General features: G+C 38.0%; 5 protein-coding genes and 1 long non-coding RNA gene across 9 annotated transcripts; 3 read left to right on the top strand and 3 right to left on the bottom strand.

Moving 5' to 3' along the window:
* The first annotated feature begins 554 nt into the window (after positions 1-554).
* Positions 555-5,103, top strand: LOC116016280 (SURP and G-patch domain-containing protein 1-like protein). Of its 2 annotated transcripts, none has more exons than XM_031256462.1 (9): positions 555-757; positions 1,309-1,773; positions 2,479-2,605; positions 3,234-3,340; positions 3,537-3,677; positions 3,753-3,887; positions 4,029-4,211; positions 4,522-4,700; positions 4,839-5,103. In XM_031256462.1, exons 2-9 carry the CDS (start codon positions 1,353-1,355, stop codon positions 4,863-4,865), a joined length of 1,320 nt encoding a protein of 439 aa, XP_031112322.1. In that variant the 5' UTR covers positions 555-757; positions 1,309-1,352; the 3' UTR covers positions 4,866-5,103. The 2 variants fall into 2 exon arrangements, with proteins under 2 accessions (XP_031112322.1, XP_031112323.1); XM_031256463.1 differs by having other exon boundaries at positions 1,295-1,773.
* Positions 5,104-5,631: 528 nt separating this feature from the next.
* Positions 5,632-8,369, top strand: LOC116016281 (transcription factor bHLH130-like). 2 transcript variants are annotated; one of them, XM_031256466.1, is made up of 6 exons: positions 5,632-6,357; positions 7,003-7,256; positions 7,340-7,513; positions 7,631-7,696; positions 7,805-7,870; positions 7,961-8,369. In XM_031256466.1, exons 1-6 carry the CDS (start codon positions 5,814-5,816, stop codon positions 8,012-8,014), a joined length of 1,158 nt encoding a protein of 385 aa, XP_031112326.1. In that variant the 5' UTR covers positions 5,632-5,813; the 3' UTR covers positions 8,015-8,369. The 2 variants fall into 2 exon arrangements, with proteins under 2 accessions (XP_031112326.1, XP_031112325.1); XM_031256465.1 differs by having other exon boundaries at positions 7,802-7,870.
* A 430-nt stretch (positions 8,370-8,799) lies between these two features.
* LOC116016283 (ras-related protein RGP1-like) lies at positions 8,800-10,811 on the top strand. Its single transcript, XM_031256468.1, has 2 exons — positions 8,800-9,231; positions 9,986-10,811. The coding sequence occupies exons 1-2, from the start codon at positions 8,996-8,998 to the stop codon at positions 10,440-10,442; spliced, it is 693 nt and encodes a 230-aa protein (XP_031112328.1). The 5' UTR covers positions 8,800-8,995; the 3' UTR covers positions 10,443-10,811.
* On the bottom strand, positions 10,751-11,829 carry LOC116016282 (pathogenesis-related thaumatin-like protein 3.5). Its single transcript, XM_031256467.1, has 2 exons — positions 11,616-11,829; positions 10,751-11,523 (listed from the first exon to the last, which is right to left on the bottom strand). The coding sequence occupies exons 1-2, from the start codon at positions 11,668-11,670 to the stop codon at positions 10,856-10,858; spliced, it is 723 nt and encodes a 240-aa protein (XP_031112327.1). The 5' UTR covers positions 11,671-11,829; the 3' UTR covers positions 10,751-10,855.
* A 5,599-nt stretch (positions 11,830-17,428) lies between these two features.
* Positions 17,429-18,473, bottom strand: LOC116017608. The gene is made up of 2 exons (XR_004097938.1): positions 18,095-18,473; positions 17,429-17,844 (listed from the first exon to the last, which is right to left on the bottom strand). It is a non-coding gene; the product is annotated as an uncharacterized LOC116017608 (long non-coding RNA).
* Positions 18,474-18,638: 165 nt separating this feature from the next.
* LOC116017607 (disease resistance protein RPM1-like) lies at positions 18,639-22,968 on the bottom strand. 2 transcript variants are annotated; one of them, XM_031258219.1, is made up of 3 exons: positions 22,700-22,968; positions 22,076-22,158; positions 18,639-21,618 (listed from the first exon to the last, which is right to left on the bottom strand). In XM_031258219.1, exon 3 carries the CDS (start codon positions 21,556-21,558, stop codon positions 18,823-18,825), a length of 2,736 nt encoding a protein of 911 aa, XP_031114079.1. In that variant the 5' UTR covers positions 21,559-21,618; positions 22,076-22,158; positions 22,700-22,968; the 3' UTR covers positions 18,639-18,822. The 2 variants fall into 2 exon arrangements, with proteins under 2 accessions (XP_031114079.1, XP_031114078.1); XM_031258218.1 differs by lacking the exon at positions 22,700-22,968 and adding an exon at positions 22,243-22,379.
* Between the last annotated feature and the right edge of the window lie 517 nt (positions 22,969-23,485).

Below are 23,485 nucleotides of genomic sequence, written 5' to 3'. Positions count from 1 at the left end.
AAATCAACTGAGTAAATGGATGGAACATTATTTTTGTATTTTTCTTGTTAATTTGGGATAATTTTAAGATTAACTTATTATTTATATTTTTTTTATTTGAGTAATTCATTTAGTATAATTTATTTTTTCTATATAATTTGTGAGTATTACTTCAAAAGTATAATTTATGAGTATATTACAATGAGCAGGACAATATATACCCTTAATTAATAACATCATACTTCCCTCATCACTTAAAAAATAATAAAAATTAAGTATAGGAAATGAGTATAATCTTTTATAAATTTTATTAGTTGAATAAATCAATTCATTTTGATTAGTTAATAATTTGTACTAAGTATAATAAATTGAATGGTTTTGAAAAAGCTATCATAATTCAAGTCAAAAAGCAACTCAATTACACAACTATTACTAGGAGGATTATAATATTTTTTTTTAAAAGAAAGAAAAAAAGAGGAGTGGTAGACTTTTGTATGAGGGCTGAAGAAAGAAATAAAGGCAAATTCAGGGACCTAGAGTGCAACTTCACTACATAAAATCCAATCCTGCAAACCCTAAAGCTCAAAAGTCACATGGTCTCCTTTCCTCGTCCTATCATTTAACATACCTTGTATCCAACCCGACGAAGAAGGGTGCGTTGCCATCACACAATATCTCGCCTGTATGTCAGTACATGTATCTCTGGTTTGCATCCCGATCATCCTTTCTTGCACTGATCACAATCCAATCGAAGACAATTCTTGATTTTCCTTTCCAGGTAGAAAATTTTGAGGATTGCAGATAAAAAAAATTGTTTTCGATTCTAAATTCGTGTAGCTAAATTATAACTATGGGTTGAATTGTTCTTATTTGTAGTTTTGTATCTGATTGTCAAACTTTGGATGGTAGAATTATGAAAATACTTATTGAGTGGGGTTGTTGGAAAATTTAGGGGTTTTTTTTATATAAGCGTTTTCAAGATCATTACTTTCTTCTCCCTCGTCGTTTTGGAACAAATTTTGGCTGTTCTGGTTTAATTATTTTCCTTTGGGAGGGCTACACAAGGTATGAGGTTGTTGAACCATCCCATCCCACACAAAAAAATGATGTTTGTTAGTTCAATGCATTTTATACAGATGATTGTTGGCAAGCAGTGTATTGGTGTATGGTTTTGTCAGTCATATATGCATCCTTGTAACTATTTTGGGTTTTGAGCTCCGATTTTTTCATGGGGGAAGGATCTTGGTTTTGTTGGATTGGGCTGGCTTTGTTGCCAGCTCAAATTATGTATTTCTGTCTCTAAATACCTTTTTAGTGCCTGCCAAGCAGTGAAACATTGTGGTGACCAAAAATTCGTAGTAGAAGTTTTGCCAATGGAGAAAGCAAAAGATCCTAGCCTCTTTGTTAATGATGGTTCATTCATGGAGAGGTTTAAACAGCTTCAACAAGAGAAGGATAAGGAGAAGGGGAAGGGGAAGACAGACACTGAATTAAAGAGTTCAAAAGTAGCTTCAAATTTGTCAGGAACTTCATCTCCCAAGCTTATCATTAATAAAACAAGCTTTGCATTAAAGGGCAATGAATCTCGAAAGCCCACTCCTGCTCCTTCTGGTGGGAAACTTGCATTCAGCCTAAAACAGAAGTCTAAAATTGTGGCACCTTCTGTTAAGTTGGGTGAAGATGAGGATGAGAATGAAAAGGATGCTGGAAATCCTTCTGGAGATGCCCCATCTAAACGGCAAAAGTTGGATGAGCCCGTTGGTTCTGTGCAATCATTGAGGCAATTTGATGTTGGTAATTATTTATATTATGAATGCTTGAATTTTGGCCACCATATTACATCTTGTAAATGGTTTTTCCACAACTTTCTAATTTCTGCAGTTCTGCACCTATGTGTGTGCATTACTATATTTAGAGTAATAACTAATTCAACCAAAATGGCAAACCTTTCTGAGTTTCTGTAAATATTTTCTTGATATTCATAGTTTTAACATCAGAAATCAAAAACCATTATAGTCTAGAGGGATAAGTTTGTGACTTTAGATAAACGGTCATGTGTTCAATCCCCATTCCCCTAAGTTGTACAAAAAAAGTTGTTTTAGAAGTGCTTGTTATAATGCAACTTTGATCTGAAAACTAGTTTTGATTCCTTGTCTTTCTGGATATGCAGATAGGGAATTTCTTTTAGTACTGTTCTTGTTTTAAATTCAATTTTGCTATCATATAGAGAGTAATAGTTTTGCAAAAATGTTCCCTTGGTTGCAATAGAAGAATTTCTATTGGTGTTTCTCTACTTGAGGTGATGGATAAGTAGAGGACAAAACATTCTTGAATTATTCTTGTCTGATGAATGCAGTGTATAACTTAATCTCTGTCAACATTGGTGGGAAAGAGATGTTCAATGAAAGATTTGGAAAATTTCGCACGCCTGCTACAAGAGTAATTTACATTCACTTGTTCATGCTCTCGGTATTAATCAGTTCTTTAAGTGACATGCAGCACCACCTCCGCCAAGTGATCCTACAGTGAAGAAAGTTGCAGACAAATTGGCAAGTTTTGTGGCCAAGAATGGAAGGCAGTTTGAGCATATTACACGCCAAAAGAATCCTGGAGACACTCCCTTTAAGTATGCCCTTGCAACTTTTTTGAATGGTTATTTGTCTTTTGTTCTGATTACATGATCCCATTTTGGTGATCTTTGCTTCACTTTCTGTCTTGTGTTATTAGTGGAATTCTTGATTTTCAAAAAATCCACTCCCTGACATTTTGGTGGGTTGTAAGTGCCTTGTGTTTGTGTTCTGAAAATCGACCGACTGCTGCGGTATTATGGCGTTGATCCTCATTTTCCAGTATTTGCTCTTGCATGTGTATTTGCATATGCAGTTTGTACATTACCTGGGATAGGTATAGTTTAACGCAGATTATGCTCTTCTCGAATTTTATTTTTCCTTATAGGTTGGTTTGGAGGCGGTCTTTGCCTCCTGGCTAGCTGTAGATGCTTAACTAGTTAGGCCAAGTGTTGACATTGAATGAATTTTTAGTTTGTGGCTAAAATTTACCATGTGTGTATATATTGGTAACTTGTTTGTCTGTCTACTTCATTTAGCTTTGATAATAAAATTTGTAGTTCCTTTTTCTCTTTTTCCTCTCTTTGATGTCCTCTTTAAATACCTGAAGTCTGTAATTTGTTTTTCATGTTCAGTTTGTAGTATATCCTGAAATTTACCATCTATATATATATTGGGCTCTTGCAGGTTCTTATTTGATGAAAGTTGTCCTGATTACAAATACTATGAATATCGGCTTGGTGAAGAGGAAAAGGCTCTGTCACAAACCACTGACTCTCAAACTGCACAAAGTGGTCAGTCAACTTTCATCTTTTGTTCCAAACCTCCTAGTTCTAGACTGCTAGTCATGCATGACTTCCTCTGCTTTTTCCATTTCAATTGTGCTTCTTACTTGTACGTGTTTGTTTCACTAAGTTTGCTTCTCTGTCTCTTACATTGTCTTCTTTTCCTAAAATGATGTATTCTTCTGTCGTTCCGTCACACTGACAGGAGGTACAAAAACTTCTACCTCAAGTTTAAGTAGCGGATCTCAAAGGTCATATCAGCAACGCTCAAATTATCAAATTCCAGCATCAGCTTTGTATGGTACAGCAGATGCTTCTAGAGAGGATGCATCTACTGGAAGATATGGTGAGAGGGTTAGAATGATGCATATTCTTTCGAACATACATTCTCGTCTTGTACTCATTTAGGATCTATTCGTAGGTGAACCTAATCCTCCAACAGCAGCAGATCCAATAGCAATGATGGAGTTTTACATGAAGAAGGCTGCAGAAGAAGAGAAATTGAGGCCCTTTAAGTCATCAAAGGATGAGATGCCTCCACCCCCTTCCCTTCAAGGTTTTTCTTTTGATATTGTTATAATCTACAACTATTGATGCATTACCGATATTGCCGAGTACTTTACGAGTTTGTGAGGATGCATTATTGATATTGCTAACTTCATTGGACCTACTAATTTCTTTGTTTTATGATGCACAGTTTCTTCTGGCAAGAAAGGGCATCATATGGGAGACTATATCCCACCCGAGGAGCTTGCAAAGTTCATGGCTAACTGCAATGATGCTGCTGCGCAGAAAGCTACCAAGGAGATTGCTGAGAGGAACAAAATTCAGGCAAATAATATCGGTCACAAACTGTTATCAAAAATGGGATGGAGAGAAGGTAAAATACTTCCTTGTATGAAAATCCCATACCATTAGCAACCCCGACCAAGTTACTGAGACTGCTGACTTGGTAACTACAAAGTTACAAGTTCGACTCTTAGCCTATTGGTCTTCTTGGTTTGAGCCTATCAACTATGGGCAACCTAGCCTAGTTTACCTACTTGTTGGCTAGAGTCACAAGGCGGGGTTTGTCGTCACTCAAAAATCCCAGACCATTTTATTCTAGATTGAGCAATAACTTGGTCACTCAATTTCAACTACTTCCAATAATCTCTGATCCTTCCTCACCAATCTTTTGTGATTTGCAGGTGAAGGTCTGGGAAGCTCTAGAAGTGGTATTGCTGATCCAATTGCAGCAGGTGATGTAAAGTCAAACAACCTCGGGGTTGGTGCTCATAATCCCGGGGAGGTCACTCCAGAAGACGATATCTATGAGCAGTACAAGAAGCGGATGATGCTGGGCTATCGATACAGGCCAAATCCTTTGGTACGATTCACCACATTTATAGAGACAACAAAAGATTACCTTCAATAAACAAGTTTTTCATATTATATGCCCAACTAACACCTGAAACATTAACATGCCAGCGAAAGCTCACCACATCTCATTTCTATTTTGTTGCAGAACAATCCTCGGAAATCGTATTACTGAGACCGTTTCTTGATCTCTCCAATCGTATCTGCCATGGAATGCTGTAATAACACCTCTGCATCAAAGCACCCCAGCTCAGTCTATATTGTTTTTCAGGAAAAGAATCAACTTTTAAAGTTTGTGTCCTTACAGATTGAATGACTTCCCTGCAAATTTGTACTTACTAAGTGTTGAAATTCAACTTGCTTTCTTATTTATCATAATGGCCCATCTCCAGGTCCTCTTAATGAATGCCTAATCCCATGCCTTGCCCCATCTTTTATTCTTTTATGTTGCTCTTGCCATCTTAATGAACAAATTCAAAAGTGACACTTTTAACCTAAGGATGTGTTTGGAGGTTTCCTGTGTTTGGTTGTGTCTGAAAAAGGTAAACTCTATTTTAATTTAATATGAAACTTTATTTCTGAAAAAAAAAAAGGTTCACTTTTTTATATAGGTCATGGATGACAAATTATAAAATTGAGAAGTCAGTGTCATACAATAGCAATGGATTGAGATAAGCAGAGGACCGCTAAGTCATCCATTAAGAATTTATGCCAATTCTGTAATATACACTCAAAAGAATATTCACAACTTTAGAAATAAATAATATAATTTTAATTTTTTTAAACAAAATAAAATAGATATTAAGGCTAGGATTTGAATTCGTGGCTAGGGTCACAAAACACAAAATAAAGTACACATCATTAAATAGTAACGGTGAATTATAAAAGCAACACTATTGTCAATTGTCAGTCACTCTTAAATTTTACTCATACCAAGTATTTTCCCACTTTAAATTAACCAAATAAATACTCTCGAACAGAAGCAGCCACATTGGTTGCTGCTTCATCTGCCATTTCTGGCTTTTCTTCACGGAAATCTATGCGGATGTCGACCGCAACATCATCAATCAATCCACAGTAAATCTTCTTCCGTTCTTCGTGAAGAAAGAAAAAAATCCCCACCATGTTTAGCTCGGAAGCCGCAATTTCCAGAGAGATGAGCAGTAGCAATACAAGCGCCTTCATGTTTTCCGATAATTCAAGTTACAGGAATTTCATGGCAAATGAGATTCCGAGGGGGAAAGACATCGCGGCTTCCTATCTTTCCCAGCAACACAATCATCAGAGCGGCGGAATGATGCGGTTCCGCTCGGCTCCGAGCTCGTTCCTCGCCGCCATGGTTGACCGCGCGGGGAATTCTTCCTCCGTCAACGGCGGCGATGGCAACTTCACGGCGAATGATGAGTCGGATACCGTGTTCTCTTCGCTTATGAATGGTAACGGGTCCGGGTCGGTTCACAACGGCAACTCGGACTCGCGATCGTTGCGGTTTATGAAGCCGGGTATTGCAGAGGAGAACCAGCGGCGGCGGCGGAGTTCCGGCGATGGGAACGGGAACTGGGACGGAAAGCAGATGGTTTATGAAGCTCCGGGAATGGAGAAGCAACAGCAGATGAAAAATGAGTCCATTCTCGTCAGACAGCGATGTTCGGAGGGTTTCTTCTCTGGTAAAACTCTCTGTTTCTTTTGCTTGAATCCTTGTACAATTTAGTGAATTTACAGAACTTTAAATATTACAGTAGTACTCTACATTTGATGATTACTTTTTGTCCTTTTTCTTATTTTACATTTTGAGTTGTTTGGTTCAACTAAGAAAAAGTAGCATTAGTGGGTATGGACAATTTAGTTCTCAGGTGTTAGATTACATCTTTAAAAGAAGATCAAGTCGTGATAATCATAATGTGATAGCAACATTTAATGTCATAAACTTCTTGTGGGCATTATGTATTGGTCCTCCCACCTAAGAAGATTGAGATGGCAGAATGCACCTTAAGATGCAAGTCAAATTTTTTAGTCATAGTATATAACAACAACATCAAATGTGGTAAGTTTTTTATGGGCATCAGATCCTCCCGCCTAAGAGGACTCGAGTGACAAATTACACCCTAGAACGCAAGTCCAGGTAGCCGTAGTGTGGGAGCGCCACAAAATGTGGTGGGTTTTTTATGGGCACCAAGCACTGTTCCTCTCACTTGAGAAATTGTTTAGTCACTATGATTTATTCCTCTACCATCATGTCGGGTCAAGATGTGGGACATGGTTTGATGATTATGATCAAGATTGGGTTGTGGAAATTTGGTGATGGATTGCAGGATTTGAGGCAATGGGAGAAGTTGGAAACTACAGACACAGTAATGGGGAAGGCAGCTGCTCATCCACAAGTGGGTTCAGCAATCACATAAAGCACTCATCATCTGCTCAACAATCTGCAGCTTCAAATAACCACATGCCCACCATAGCAGAGAACGAATCATGGAATGAATCATCACTGAACTGCTTAAAAAAAAGAACCCAAGAAGGTAACTTCAAGCTGCTCTCTGCTACTTCCAATGGAATGACAACTCAGGTAGAAATTCAATCAATCAATCAATCTGTGTATCTAATAGTCCATATACTACTTCTGTTACTGATTCTTGTCTCTCTTATCAGAATGAGGAACCAAGAACCTCTGCTCCCGGCTTGACACGCCATCTGAGCATGCCCAAAACCGCTGCTGAGATGGTTGCCATGGAGAAATATTTGCAGTTTCAACAACACACCATCCTGTGTAAAATCCGGGCTAAACGAGGCTGTGCCACTCACCCAAGAAGCATAGCAGAGAGGGTATATATAGTACCTTTAATTTCTATCTTTAGCTGTGCTTTAGTTCACATTTTCAAATGCTGCCTAGCTAGAACTATCATACTAAAGTTGGATGTTACTTTCTGTTGATATCTATAGAATAGGCGAACTCGGATCAGCGAAAGAATGAAGAAACTGCATGAACTGTTCCCAAACATGGACAAGGTAAATCTCACAGCTTTGGTTGGTACTATGTATGTGCCTTATTGATCTTCTTTAGGTTGAGCAGACAAGAATTCATGTTGTTTTTCCTATGTTTTCAATGGGCAGCAGACAAATACAGCTGATATGTTAGATTTGGCAGCTGAGCACATTAAAGACCTTCAGAAGCAAGTCCAGGTATCTCTGCACTTTACAGCAAAACTAACTCACATGAATCTCCCCCCAACCTCATAATCTAGTCCAATAATGTTTGCTGTTTTGTTGCAGACACTAACAGATAAAAGGGCAAAATGCACATGTTCAAGAAAAGCTCAACCATAGTCACATGGCAGATCATGGCTTTCCTTTGTACAGATAGCAGAAATAGATGAAGTAGATAATGGAAGGCTAAAAGAAGGAACAATAAAACCTAACTAAGGTGTAGTTTTTAATGTATGCTAACTTTTTACATATAATCTTGTAAAAGTCCTATGTTTATATTTTATAAGGCAACCCAACTGGTCCAATAATATGGGTATCAGGCTCACTTTTTTTGAGTACGTCTGGTTGGGAACTGATCATGGGATTAGGCACGGGTGCTAGTAGTGGTCAAGTTCGTCATCACTTCACTAGCCGTCACTCTCGCTGTGACAAGTAATAATTAATTAATATAAACTACATACTTCTTATTACTAAATTCTCATATTGATCTAGTACATATACGTAGCATATAGAGATATCTATATCTATGGGCAATCTCAACTCGTCGAATTATTGGTTTGGTAATTACAAAATTTTAAATTCAATTATTAATGAGAGCAGTCTATTAGCTTTATTAATTTGAGCAGATCAGTTATGATAAATTACAAAATTTTAAATTCAATTATTAATGAGAGCAGTCTATTAGCTTTATTAATTTGAGCAGATCAGTTATGATAAATTTAAGATGATTTACCTCGTAATTCTTTAACCAAGTAAGATTATAAGGTGATTATATTATTGAATTTTAAAATGTAATAGAAATAACATTTCTTTAAAAAAGAAAAGGAAAAAAAAAAAGAGTAAAATATCTTCCGGCAAGAAGCCGTTAGTCACACGGCCTTCGCCGCCAAGTCCAACTAGACAAAACGGTTTGGAAAGCTGTCAGCCGACTAAAACCATTTTCAACTCCGCCGGCTTTACTATTTGACCATTTCGTCAAACACCTCGTCTCCTCCATCTTCCTCCCATTCATTCAATCAGCCCTAAATCTCCAACGCCTGAGAAGTTCAAGATCTTTTAGCGGCTTTAATTTGACGATCGGTTCTTCGTCTGATTTCCGCGATGTCGAGGATGTACGGAGGCGGAGGCGACTACAATCAGAAGATCGACTACGTGTTCAAGGTGGTGCTGATCGGAGACTCGGCGGTCGGGAAGTCGCAGCTCCTGGCGCGGTTCTCTAGGAACGACTTCAGCATCGACTCCAAGGCCACCATCGGAGTCGAATTCCAGACTCGGACGGTCGTCATCGATGACAAGAGCGTCAAGGCTCAGATTTGGGACACCGCCGGCCAAGAGAGGTTCCGTTACTACTACTACTTTTCCCTATTCTGTACCGCCTGTTTGTCGCGTTCGTTTATCCATGAATAAACTGAAATTCGGAGTAATTTTGTTATGCTTGAACTATTGCTTAGTTGTATTGTTGTGGCGATTGATCTAGACTTTTCGCGTATCTCTGCATTGAGATGGATTAAATTTTAGCGGATTATCTTATTTCATGATATGGAAACACGAATGCTTAGTTCTGTGAAAATCCTTGGGCTTTTTGACAGATCTTTATCAAATTATCACCTATCACTGAACTGTGTAGTCTTGCATATTCATATTAGTGCAATCTGATTTAATTTGATTGAACTAGCTAGACAAATTCACATCTTGTCCAACTGGATGTAGTTTCTGATCATCTATTTAATTATTGAACTTGTTTGGTAACAGATGAGAATTTTCTTGTGTCTCCATAATCTCAATGCATCTCTTAGTATGATTTTGATAGCATTTGACATAAGATCATTTTTCAAAACTATCTGGAAAAATAGTTTTGAAATTGGGTTAAACGCATTTGGGAAATGCATTTTTTAGGGAGTTGGACTTGCATTTCCAAACTAGTTTTTACCTATTTTTGTCCGTATTTCAAAATCTTCCTATTTTCATCTGTATCACGCCAAATCTTCCCATTTCAGTCCATTTCCCTTCACAAGAAACTTTATCTTGGATTTCTGCATTCTTCATGTTGTTAATTAGTCTCTCTGAAACTGCATCTTTGTTTGGTTCCAGATATCGAGCAGTGACAAGTGCATACTACAGAGGTGCACTGGGAGCAATGCTGGTCTATGACATAACCAAACGTCAAACATTCGACCATATTGCAAGGTGGTTAGAGGAGCTGCGTGGCCATGCTGATAAGAACCTTGTGATCATACTTGTGGGCAACAAGACTGACCTGGAGAGTGACAGAGATGTGTCTACAGAGGATGCCAAGGAGTATGCTGAGAAGGAGAATCTGTTCTTCATTGAAACATCCGCCCTCGAGTCAATCAATGTCGAGACAGCTTTCCTCAACATCCTGACAGAGATTTACCGGGTTGTCAGCAAAAAATCTCTTGTCGCCAATGAAGAAGCAGAATCAGCTGGAAGTTCATCCCTTCTCAAGGGAACTCAAATTGTTCTCCCTGGGCCTGGACAGGAACCTGTATCAGCTGGGAGTTCATATAGTTGCTGTAGATCTTCATAGAACGGATTCTTCCCAGAATTGGTTTTGCAGTCATATACCAGCATAGGTGAAGCATCTTCTGCTGCATGAGAATACATCTCCATCATCTGATGATCTTTTTGGTTCATATTTAGGTTTTCTGTATGTAACTCTAGGCTTTTCGGCCACGATGATGATTCACATGAAATTGGTAGTTTTAAATGTAATATGATTGATCAATAGTCCACGTTTTTCTAGTCACGAAAAGGGTGAGTTGAACTCAGAACCTTGTGGTTACCAAACCAACTCCGCTGGGAAATTGTCACCGAAGTATGATCTGAGCTGTAGAATTTGTTCATATAGTCGTATGTTTTCAATCTTTCATATATGAATTATAAAGCTTTCTTGAAATTAAACAGCCTTTAGGCTGCTAGATTAGACTGCATATTAAATTTCTAACAGAAAGCTATCAAGTAATCTGCTTTTGTGCAGGTGAAAGTGCTGGTGGCATCATCATATGGATAGCTATAAGCTCTTGGACAAGCATTCTTGAATATACGGGAATAGTTTGTCGGCTGGCATGTTTGCGGATTGCCGAACTCGCCGGTGCAGCAATATTCCGGCTTGTTGAAAGCGTTGCACGCGCTTTTACACGCTATGACTTCGCCGCCGGTGGACCGGACCTGCAGTTCTTGCGGGCACGACCTGTTGAGGTCCCGGAGACACTTGACCTCGGAGCAATCCCCGGATCCGCCGGACGGGAAGATGGATACGGGGACGTTGAAGCCGTCGACGAGGCTGACGTCGTAGAAGTCGAGCGGGCTGTCCAGGGTGAACTCCGCCAGAGACGCCGGCGGGGCCCCACCCGCGCCGTCGCACTGGAGGGTCCCGCCGCAGTCGCCCGTGCCGCAACTCCCTCTCCCGGTGGATTTATCAAACGCGCATCCACTCCGCGGCCAGATCCTCCCCGACCACCCCGCCGGCGCGTCGATCCTCTCGCTCTGCCCCGCTTCCAACACTAACCCTCCTTTCATCAGTACGGGATGCCCCGCTCCTGATTGAATCCCTGGCCATATCGTCACGTTGCATCTATTCTTCAACGTGAAAATCGCTGCGTCAACTCCTGGAAAAATAAGACAGAAACATGTGTTTATAACGTTATAATCCCGCCAAATTAATCAACTGGATTCAATCTTTTAGCCTCGTTTTACTCACCAATCAATGATGAAATGCAGAGCAGGGTGAGAAAGAGATGCATTGGAAATGCCATGATCGAGATCGATTTACAGAGAAGAAACAAGTGAATTGAAATTGATGATCTCCGATCCCTTCTTTTCTTCCTATCTACTTACAACAAACTTCGTTCACAGATTGAATTAATGCAGGCAATAAATTAAAGGGACTGTTCATCACATGCAGAGCTTAATTTTGTGAATTAGTTTTGCATGGAAGAATTTGAGTGGGATGGGATGTATAAATAGATAGAGTGATGAAGAGTTTAAGGCATGCAAGTTATGTATTAATGTTTTTGATTGGCGTAATCAACTCCATCATCATGACTACTGTCGTAAATGGATATTTATGAAGAGTGACAAGTTATTCTATTTTGTTTTGCTTTTCTTAGGGTTCAATTAAACCATCATGTCATTAATTAACACTCCGCATCATTGCCCAAGAGACTCCGGACAACCCGAGTGGGTGGAGCATGCTAGAAAGTCACTAGTTTGATTTTTGTTTACCTCTCTTAGTTAAGCTTCTGGTACAGATTTGTTTGATCTAATAATCTAATATATTTCTTTATGTAATTTGTAAGTTATTATACAGAAGCACTGCACATTCTCGAGCTCTAGGAGTGGTGCAAAGTGGTAAATATGTACCATGTTTGTTAGTTTAATACGGTGTGCATGCTACTTCAATCCTAAAACAATGGAACAATGTAGTACTCATTCAATTCACAATTAAAATTATGTTTTCTCCTTAAAAAAAATGTATTATTGTAACAATCTCTATATTTCATTTTGCATGTCAGTGTATATACATACACACATACACTATTTAATGGCCTTACTTTGAAGAGGCTACCGTTCGAACTAGGCCTCCCATAAGGTAGGTCGGACTTGACTCGGAGCACTTGAACATGAGTAGGGCTAGTGTCATGCTTATTCTAAATTTACAATGAGCAAACACATAACATGCCAATAGAATAATCAAATTATTGTTCAAAAATTTCAGTTATTGATTTTTTTAGTTCATTTTCGATTATGATTGACTAAATGAAATTTTTCGATATCGATTACAATTACAAATTTTATCGATTTTAATCATCCAAAATAATATTTCAATTATTGACCGAACCGCTCCTCACTCTTACCCATATAACAAGCTAATCTCCATTCGGCAGTTGGGCTTAAATTGTCATGAGTTACTTATTCTTTTTTATTTTTTTCCACTTTTCTTCTTTAATTATATATATATGTGTGTGAGAGAGAAATATAATTAAATTAGATACTATAAATTACGTAGTATAAAATATAAAATTTATTGCATGTAATGTATGTTATCTTAGTGGATAGACTTTTGGTTAGTTGGCTGATTAACGAAGGAATATTTGATGACAAATCAAGTGGACTTTTAGATAATTATGATCCAAGGAATAATATTTCCAAATAAATTTAACTTTTGTGTTATATTTTCTTCCCTCAAAGTCCTTTTCTCACTCCTTTTTCTATCCACACGAAATCTCTTTGGAATTACAAAATACAATAAGATGTCCAAAACACACTTTTGTTCAAGACAAGGTACAATTAATGATTTTACCATCATATCGTTATATTATATATTGGGTTAACCACGGACATACATGTTAACTTGTATAATGAAAATTTATTTTTAGTATACTACGTGTTCATTGTAGTACTGCAGATTCATTTTTAAGGTATTGATGAATTATCGTGATTTACGTTTTTACATTCCCGTCGAGTCAAGGCGTGAGGGTCCTAATAAGGATGAGGGGCTTTACCTTTTGAATGAGAAAAATAACTATTAATATACTAAAAATAAATATTTATCGATTATTCACCTTACAATATGGATCATGCATGGTCGAAGGTATAATTTGCCATGATTTTATGCTTTTCAAAAATTCTATGTGAATTTTGCACTTGATGTTCATAATCATGGGAACACAAATTTCGGTACAGATTAAAATGGTAGGGAATAATATGACTCTAGGCAACTTAGCTTGGAGACTTTGGTTAAGCAAAACATTTTAAACTTGTAGGCAATGCATTATATATCTTTTTATGTTTTATACTCAATACTAATTAAGTTAGGTACATGTAATTGATACACATGTTTCAAACTAACTTAGATTATTTGTCTAGTTAAATTGATATACATTTTCAATAACTATAATGTTATATGATAAGACAGTGATTTGAGATAATTTTTGTTTGAAATTTTTTATTATTATAACACGTACTAATCGGGAAACATTTGGCAAATGATGATATTCAAATCTGATACGCTACTTGGTGTTAACCAGATTAAGAAGAGTTTTCTTAATAACTGTGTAAGTTGATACCCTTGTAGTAAGTATCAATGCAGATTTAATGTGTATAGAAATTTCTATTTGCTTATTATACATTGTACTTGGGAAGATATAGAATTAACAGTGATATTTGAGGTGTATGGAGTTTCGAAAGATATGTATAGGTGATGTTTTATTATTTGGGACGGGGCATAAATAATTCATTTCCAATTACTCTTTGTGATTGTAATTATGTTTAGAGACTTAAGATCATATTTTAACCGTTAAGATGCACATAACTATCTTTCTAGGAGAAAAGTTCTAGGCGAAATTTTTTTGTTGGTTTGTGGCTCGATATATACGATATGAAAGTTCATGGTGCGGCATGAATAATCGAATATAGTTCATGCTAGATGACACTTTAACCAATTTAATATTATACATAACTATCTTTCTAAAAGTAACATTGATATTACTCTACAGTAAAATAAAAAATAAGTTAACAAAACTATATCCGTACTAATATTTTCGGTACAATATAAACTAATTCACATATGGTTCAGAAAATCGACACCACCGCCACGTCGATCCCAAAGTTAAATGTTCGGCGGTGGATGCACAGACGTGGCTCATCACAACTCTGACCAACCTCGAGACGTGTCGGGCGGGGTTCGTCGACCTCGGAGTCACCGACAACATTTTGTCGACCGTGACGTCAAATAACGCGTCCTATTTGCTCAACAACAATTTGGCGGTTAACAAATGGTTCACTGCAACCAACAACGAGGCAACAGGGTACACTGAAGGTTTTCCAAATTGCGTTAAGCCTGGTGACCGAAAACTCCTGCAATCATCGGCGGCTTCTAAAGCAAATATTGTAGTAGCAAAAGATGGATCGGGAAACTATAAGACCGTGACAGAAGCTATGAATGCCGCGACGAAGAGAACTGGCCTGGGAGTAGGAGATATGTGATATATGATTGATACATGATAGATGTTCTTCAACTTGCTATCAATCATATATCACATATTCCACTCCCACATCTCTTAGCTATAGCATTCAGTGCTTCCGTCACCGTCTCATTGTTTCCGGACCCATCTTGAGCCACCACAATATTCGCATTATAAACCGCCGATGACTGCAAGAGTTTTCGGTCACTAAGCCGGCCTAACCCAATCAGAAAAACCTCGTGTACATGTTGCCTCGTTGTTGGTTGCAGTGAACCTTTGTTAGCGGTCTGATCAAATACGGCACGCTATTTGATGTCACGACCGGCAAAATGTTGCCGGTGACTCCAAGGTCGACGAACCCCGCCCCACAGTCTCCAAGTTGGCCAGAGTTGTGCTGAGCCACGTGCATCCGCCACCGAACACTTAACATTGGGATCAACTAAGAGTGGTGTCAATTTTCTGACCATATGCTTTTCAAAAATTATATGTGAATTTTGCACTTGATGTTCATCATAATCACGGGAGCACAAATCTCGACACAGATTAAATGGTAGCGAATAATGACTCTAATTTAGACAAATTAGCTTGTAGACTTTGGTTAAGCAAAACATTTTAAACTTGCAGGCAATGCATTATACTAATCAAGTTAGATACATGCAATTAACCTAACTATTGTAATAACTTTTTTAACGTAACGCAACTATATATTGTAATAAACTTTTATTCTAGATAAAAGCTAATAAATCATCTCTACTAAAACATGTCATCTCTATCTAGTCTAGTAATAAGGAAAAGAGAGAACTGCCCTCCATATCCTTGTTTATTCATTTCCATCTTCCCACCCTATAACATTACTTCCCAAGCTCACCTGCACATGTAACAACAGTTGTAGTACAGCCCTTTAAGCTTAGCAGAAATTCATAATGTCTACAAATTTCAAGTTTACATGTTGCCCACCCCAACACGGGTTGGGAACGTCCATTTTGACAACTCTACATAGCCCGTTTTGACATCTCTATTATAATATGAACAATTTAAATTGTACTGTGTGGTATTTTAAAATTTTAATGTGCATTAATAGGAAATATTTCATGTTTTGTTGAGTTATACTATATACTTAACAAAGTACAATCTATTATTGAACCCCCACCACCAAAAATGCATACCCAATGAAATTCGCTTTGAAATCTTAGTTGTAAAGGATCCTGGCATAAATCAGATTAGGTTACTCGTAACTGATTCAAACTAATAAGGTCATTAGAAGTTCCGAGACAGTCGAATGAAGACCATTAGACAATCCCAGTAAAAGTTAAACTTGAAATGTTGTGACTATATTAACTGTTAATTAAGACAAAATTAAATGTAGAATATTTGTTAAGAAGATGAGAGGGGCCGGGCTTACACGGTTCAAAGTTGGCAGTGCATTTATCTGGGAGCTGCAAAGCCATGTTGCGGTCAACGCCGACGATGGGAGGGCCGTTGACGACGAGGCAGAGGCAGGGCTGGCCGAGAGACCTGACGGCGGCGCAGCAAGCCTCGGAGGGCGGGAAGGGCCTGAAAGCGGAGACGGCGGGCCTGCAGGGTAAGAGCTGAATAATTGCAGAGATGAAAGTGGAACCGCAAGGGGTGGCCTTGCTTTCCCGCACCACACTCGCCATTACAACCAACCACACCACTAACCACACCCAAAAATAACTCTCCTGCCAGACCTTCTTCATTTCGATCAATTCCTAGCTAGCTGCACCTAATTAATTAAGTTTAATTAATTAGTTGTCTGCCAAATTAAAACCTCTGATCTGATCTCAGACTTCTTCTCGATCGTACCAAGTATAGGGATCGAAATATATAGCGGAGATTGGAGTATGTAGGTGGTGCTGTTTCGTGCTGCCGTCCTAACTCCCACTCATATGACTTGCATGCATGTATGCATGTCTCCGGTGCAGTTCAACAAAAGTTTCATGAAATGGCAACAAATTAAATCATCATTCTGCATTCTGCTTGCTAAACTATAATATAATCCACTTTTCAGTTTTCACCCCAATCCTAAGAATTGCGAAATCTCACTAAAAGAATTAAGTAAATCGCGAGATAGGTCTCAACTCTCAACGATTTATATATAGATCTCCTAAGTGCATCAAACCCTACATCTCGTGATTACTAGCTAGCTAGTGATTCTTTTTAATAACCTGTTTCGCGAAAGTTTACAGGTTTTCAAAGTATCTATACACTATCCTAGATAGTGTTGATAGTGTTACAATAGGTCAGTTGCATACCTCCTTTTAATTGGTAGGAATCAAATTTTGCATCTACCAGATACTAACAAAAGATCAAGAGGGTTTTCTCTCTTTAGAATTTAGATTGATCAAATTAATTAAACTATAGCCAAGAGCTATAATTCACCACGTATGTCACATCTTCATACAGATCAGTGAAACATCTGATGCACAAGGCCACACACAACTAGTAACCCAAAGGTCTCTCATAAACTAGTAAGCAAATTGAGTTTCTCACAAGAAATGAAGTTAATAATCTCGAGAACAGAGTTATCTGCTAAAAATATGCACATTATGAATAGCACCAACTCTTGAAAACCATAGAAAAAACTACATATTTCAAAGTGAAACTGATTTACAGGCCAGATAAGGAATATATACAGACAAAGCTTATGGAATATATGAAGGTTGAGATCCATGATATACTAGAGCCAATTCCTTCTGCCATAGGTGGTGATGGCAGATTTGTTGCAGTTTTCATTTTTTCCAGTTCATCATATCTCTAATGAACTCAACTTCCTCCTCAACCCCCTCCAACAAATTCGCCTTTTAATTTTCTTCCAACAAAAGAGTAATCTTGTCAAGAACTAACGTGACCAAACAATATAACCCGCCATATCTACTTCTCCCATCGGGTTTCCCTTTCTTGCTTAACATAGATTTTCAGCTCTGAAACACCATTTCCTGACATCTAGAAGCAAAGAAAAGCCATTGACTTGATGAAAACGAACTGCAGGTTGACTTTCTGCTAGACTTAGGAAAGTTAGTTCTAGCCAAATGATTTTCAGTATTTAGATGAATATATAATTACAACTTGAACCTGCTCCAGAAATGGATTCAGAACTTCAAAGATTTGATAAGAAACATGTCATTATACATAAAACGAAATAAAGTGAAAATTTGCAAAATTGACAAGAAAACAAGAACTGCAGAGTGAATACCTTCACGCGATTTATCATTTACTTTACACCACATATCATCAGTATATCAGTATGCACAGCTGGAGAATCAAGTAAATATACATCTCCAGTAGCGGGTAGTTCTCTGAAACCTACGAAATTTAACATTGGCATCATTACCTTGAAATTTGCAGAAACATATATAGGCATTGACTAGAAGGAAGTAAACTCCAGGAAATATATATATGAAAAGTTGTTGGCTATACATGTTTGACTAGCAAGTATGAGTGTATGACGGGCAGAAGAATCCATCAAAATAACCTCCAAAATGCAATCTGTCTTCATTAAGCTAGTTTGATCTACTCAACTAAAATGTCTATTTAATCCATATATTATTATTCAAACTTTATCTTCATTTTAATTTTAGGAGTATTATATTAATTAGATGTTCAAAAAACTTTATGCTAATTTTATAGTCAAAGTTGTTCCCCCTAAACTTATTTCAAGCTCAAATAAAACTGAATTGTGTTTTCATTCTACATAAACCTAATGCTCATTGGTGCACAAGAGGTATTAGATACGCGCATGCAATCTCTACACCAAAAGTACAAGATTCCTCTTTGAGCAACAAATTTCTTAGATTAAACACTACTATATATAAGAAGCGAAAAGATATATCAAACTCAAATTAAATGAAGTGAGACTATATTACTATAAGCTTAATTTCAAAAGCAAAATCAAAGAACATTGCAATAGCCATCAATTACTAGCTAGAGCCATTTCCTTTGTTCATATGTGTTCATGGCAGATTTGTTGCAGTCTTCCTTCACCAGTGTATCCTCGAGTGAGTAAACCATCCATCGACCTTCCTTCCAATACGCGTAATAAACCTCGGGAATGTGTGCAATTCTGCAGTGATCTAAGCCCTGTCGATCAGGAAGAAATATCTCTACAAAGTCTTCTGGCATGTCTATGAACTCAAGGAACTTCATGTTTACCACGCGTTCGATTCCAGCAGGCACTCTCTCCAGAGAGTTACATCTTCTAATGACTAGCTTCTCAAGAAGAGGAACTGAACCTACCTCCATTGTTACAGATCTTAGGCCTTCCAATCTGTCGAGATCTAACAGTCTCAGCTTCTCGAATTTCCCACCCTTGAAACAAAGCGTCTCTCCAACATAACACCTGAGAAACTCGATGTGTACAAGGTTTGGTAAGTCTTGGAGATATTCTAGCGGATTCTCCATTAATTGGCTCCACTGGAAATATACTTTTACCAGGCCTTGAAGAGTCTGTACCCAATGTGGCACCTTTTGTAAGCAGCCCTTCAGATATAGCCGCTGAAGAAAGCGTGGAGGAGAAGACATGAAGCTTAGATCAAGGATTTCGCATCCTTCCAGTGATCTTATGCTTAACGAGCGGAGCTTTTGGAGCTTTTCAATACTGGAACACAATGTTTCACTGTCTTCCCTTCTCAACTTTGTAATGCTAAGTCTCCTCAGATCAGTCATCATCCCTATTTCTCTTATAATACCGCTGCCATGGTTTAACTCAACGAAGCTGAGTTTCTGTAAGCGAGACAAGCCTCCTATTCCCACTGGTGCCTTAAAACCGTGCAAGTGTTCAAATGGCTCAAAAGATGGATATGAGTACTGCCCATGGTAATACACTAAAAGTTGGCGAATGAATTGAAGTTTGAGAATCTCGACAGGCAACTCAGTAACCAAAGTCTGTTTAAGATCCAAGATCTCAAGATTTTGGAGATTCTTGATAGATCTGGGAATCATCTTTATTCTGGTACTTCTCAAGCTCAAGTATCTTAGATGAAGCAGTTTCAGAATTTCTTTCGGAAAAATTTCTAGAGGAACTCCTCTCAGATCTAAAACTCTCACCATCTTGCAGCTACTGAGCAACTGGACTGCACAAGATGTCGACTGGCTATCTATTACATCAAATGTAAGCAAAGACCGGAGTCTGGCAACATACCTTTTATTCTGTACACCTCCAAAAGTGCCATGAACTGATAGGCACCGAACTTTATTTGGCCATGTAGTGATATGTTCATTGACAGTTGACACAAAATTATGATCTCGAGATTTTGAAACAGCAATCTCCCGATAGAAGTCGTGGATGTGGCCTAACTTGAGGCTTCCATCATCATTGCTTTGGATGGCATGGATCAAGCTTCTGTTGATGAGTTCATTAAGATAGCCTTCTGCAACTTCTTCTAGTGTCCTCCCCTCTCTCTCTTTCACAAAACCTTCTGCTATCCACAGCCGGATCAGTGTGTTGTGCTCAATCAAATGATTCTCCGGAAAGATGCTCATATACAGAAGGCATGGCTTTAGATAGAAAGGGAGCTCTTTGAAACTAATCTGCAAAATGACTCTGATACTCTCGAGTCTGTAGTTTGCTTCCAATTCAAAGCCAAGGTGGCGGTTGAACACCTGCCACTCCTCAATATTATTCTTGTTCTTTGAAGTCAAGACCCCAGAAATGGCTACAATTGCCAGCGGCAATCCCCCACATTTTTTTAAGATGTTTTCCGAAATTTCTTCCAAGTGTGAGGGGCAAGCACTCCCTTGAAATGTTTTACGAGAAAACAGAGTCCAGGACTCTTCCTCTGTCAGAGGCTTGAGCTCATACTTATACCCATTGGATTCTAGGACAGAATAGGAACCCACATCATTGATTCTAGTAGTTAGAATCACACGGCTTCCATCATTTTTATTAGGCAATGCAAGCTGAATAGATTGCCAAACTGCGATAGCCCACACATCATCAAAGACAACTATGTACCTTCTCCCAAGCAGGAATTCTTTTGCTACTTCTTTCAGCCTAATAGCATTCATGGTATTCAGTCCTTCAGGAAGCGGCTGCTTTACTTCATCAAAGAGCTGTTGAACTAAGTCCTTGAGAACGTCCTCGATCTTGAAAGACTCAGAGACAGTTATCCAAGCGTGGCTGTGGAAATGTTTCCTCACTGCTGCATCATCATAAACTTTCTTAGCCAAAGTGGACTTCCCCAGTCCTCCCATCCCAACTATCGAAACAACTTTGAGTCCGGAACCCACCTCCAAAAGCCACCCAATTACTTGTCTTTTGCGGCCATCAATGCCAACAAGCTCACATTCTTCAAGTAGAAGTGCATCGCCTCTACAATCAGTTGCAAAGCTGTTGGCAGGTGTCAAGCTCGAACCTTGGTCCGGGACATTAAACTTGAAACAATATCGTTGATGTCTCTCAGAAATATTGCTTACTCTTGATTTGAGGCTTTGAACTTTAGAAGCAATAGCCAAGCGAGCTCGCAATTTACTGATTTTAAGACATAATCTGACAAGGAAATTGAAGGGTCCATATTGAGCACAAATATTAGTCTGATGGAGAACAAACTGATCAAGAGTTTCTTCAATGTCATAGGCTGCATCTCGTACTTGCTTAACCCACACTTTGAGTTCTGCATCTTTCTCTTCCATGGAATCCGCTACTCCAAGGAAAGCTATCATTCTTTCCAGTTCATCTCTGATGTACTCAACTTCCTCCTTGACTCCTTTCAATAAATTCACCTGTTCTTCCAATAAAAGGGTAACATTCTCAAGAATAAATTCAATTAAATAATCTCCCATGCATAAATCCATCTATACTCAGGTTTTTCTTGTCTTCATGAGGGGTTTCTATTCTGAAGTTATCAACAAGGCGATATAGCAACTTATGCATCAATTCATACATGAAATTCATATATTATAGTATGAACATCTAGACTCTGGAGGCAAAATAAGAACCACTGATTTTGTGAAAGTAAAGTGTGGTGCGATTTCTTAATAACTTTCTAGGATGTGAAGACTGAAATTTCAGTAAAGGTAGGAAATTGCCAAGCAAATGAACTTCTGTTAGGTAGATGAAAATAGAAAGCCAACCCAAAGTCTGCTTTGATATCATAGTTTATGCATATAGCTATTTGAAAATTCAAATAAACCAATACTATAAGACAACAAAACAAAACTAAAGATTAAAGAACTCAACTGAGAAGGGTCCTGGCTGTCAACCAACTTGAATGGGTGGCAGAAGACTATATGAAAGACTGAAGAGCTTAATCCCCATTGGCCCTGAGAGAGAAAAGAACAACTGTGAATACAAGGTGTTACATCAATGTTGACCAGCAAATTCTTCTTTAATAAGTTGGAGCAAACCTGCATTTTTAGTGATAGAATCACCAGTTGGATACACAAAGTGGCAGTATTAGATACATCATGTTCTTGAAATCTTTTATCAGATACTTGCTTATATGGCACCAAATCTCTTGCCCTGGGGAAATTCTCTTTGCCCATGCCCTACACCCCGGTCTGATAGGATAGTGGAGGATAAATTACAATGACTAGATGAGAGAACCGTGTGTCTGATGCCTACAAAAGAATCGGGCCCACAAGGATTGGTGCCCACAAGAGAGCCTATTACATTAAGTGTAACTCCCACCCTGCAGCTGTTGGGTGCAGCACAAAATTCTGTGTTTGTACTAGCCCTATCCCAGGATAGACATTAAGCAGGCTAATAGTCATAAGCAGAGTAATTGTATTAGTGTCTATAATTGATTTGATTTCTTCTGTGTAATACTAATGGATAGGACCTCATTGGTAAGTCAAAAAATACCTGCAGATTAGCAAGACACACAACATTGCAGAGTTTGTTAGGAATGGGTCATTCCTTCCTTTGGAAAAAGGTAAAATTTTTTGACCAAATCTTTTTCACTTGTGCTATTTTTGTTCATCCCAAATATGTACAATATTGGTTTTGTGGTTTGCGTCATGTGTGGTGTATGCCGTGTAAAAGGGTGAAAACCAGACATGGAAAAAGAATTGTTTCTTTTTTTTGGCCTTTTGTCTGCTCCGGCGCATGGGAAAAGAAGGAAGAAAAATGGCTCTTCCGATCCGGCACTTCCTCTTTGACGGGAAAAAGAGGAAGCGTGGCAGACAAGGGCAGTTATTTTCTGTGCTTAATATCATTTTAAAAATATATATATTATTTTAAGTTAAGAGCTTCATTTTCTATATCATATACTATTGAATAAGAATAATCCCACTTTTAATTCTTTAATTGACTATTCTGTAATTTAGTCTCTTATTTTTAACTTTAATTAATATAGTGTTTAATTGTTTTATCATATTGTAAATTTAATCCCTCGAGTAAATAATTGAGATTTGACTATCTTACATTTTGAAAAATTAAATTTACAACAAAGTAAAAGTGCTGAGACCACATTGACAAGAATTAAAAATAATTTACTGAAATACATAATAGTCAACAATTGAGAGACCAGATGTGTGATTAGTCATATTGAATTGAATATATAAAAACAAGTTTAACTTTGTCCACAAAAGCAAAAGTTCATCGCCCCTAAAGTCTCACACTCTGGGCCAACAAGATAGTGGAAGGATA

This window comes from Ipomoea triloba, chromosome 4, assembly GCF_003576645.1.
Source record: "Ipomoea triloba cultivar NCNSP0323 chromosome 4, ASM357664v1".
Taxonomy (NCBI): domain Eukaryota; kingdom Viridiplantae; phylum Streptophyta; class Magnoliopsida; order Solanales; family Convolvulaceae; genus Ipomoea; species Ipomoea triloba.
The sequence above is the reverse complement of the archived record's forward strand: the minus strand, read 5'-3'. Positions and strand labels throughout refer to the sequence as shown.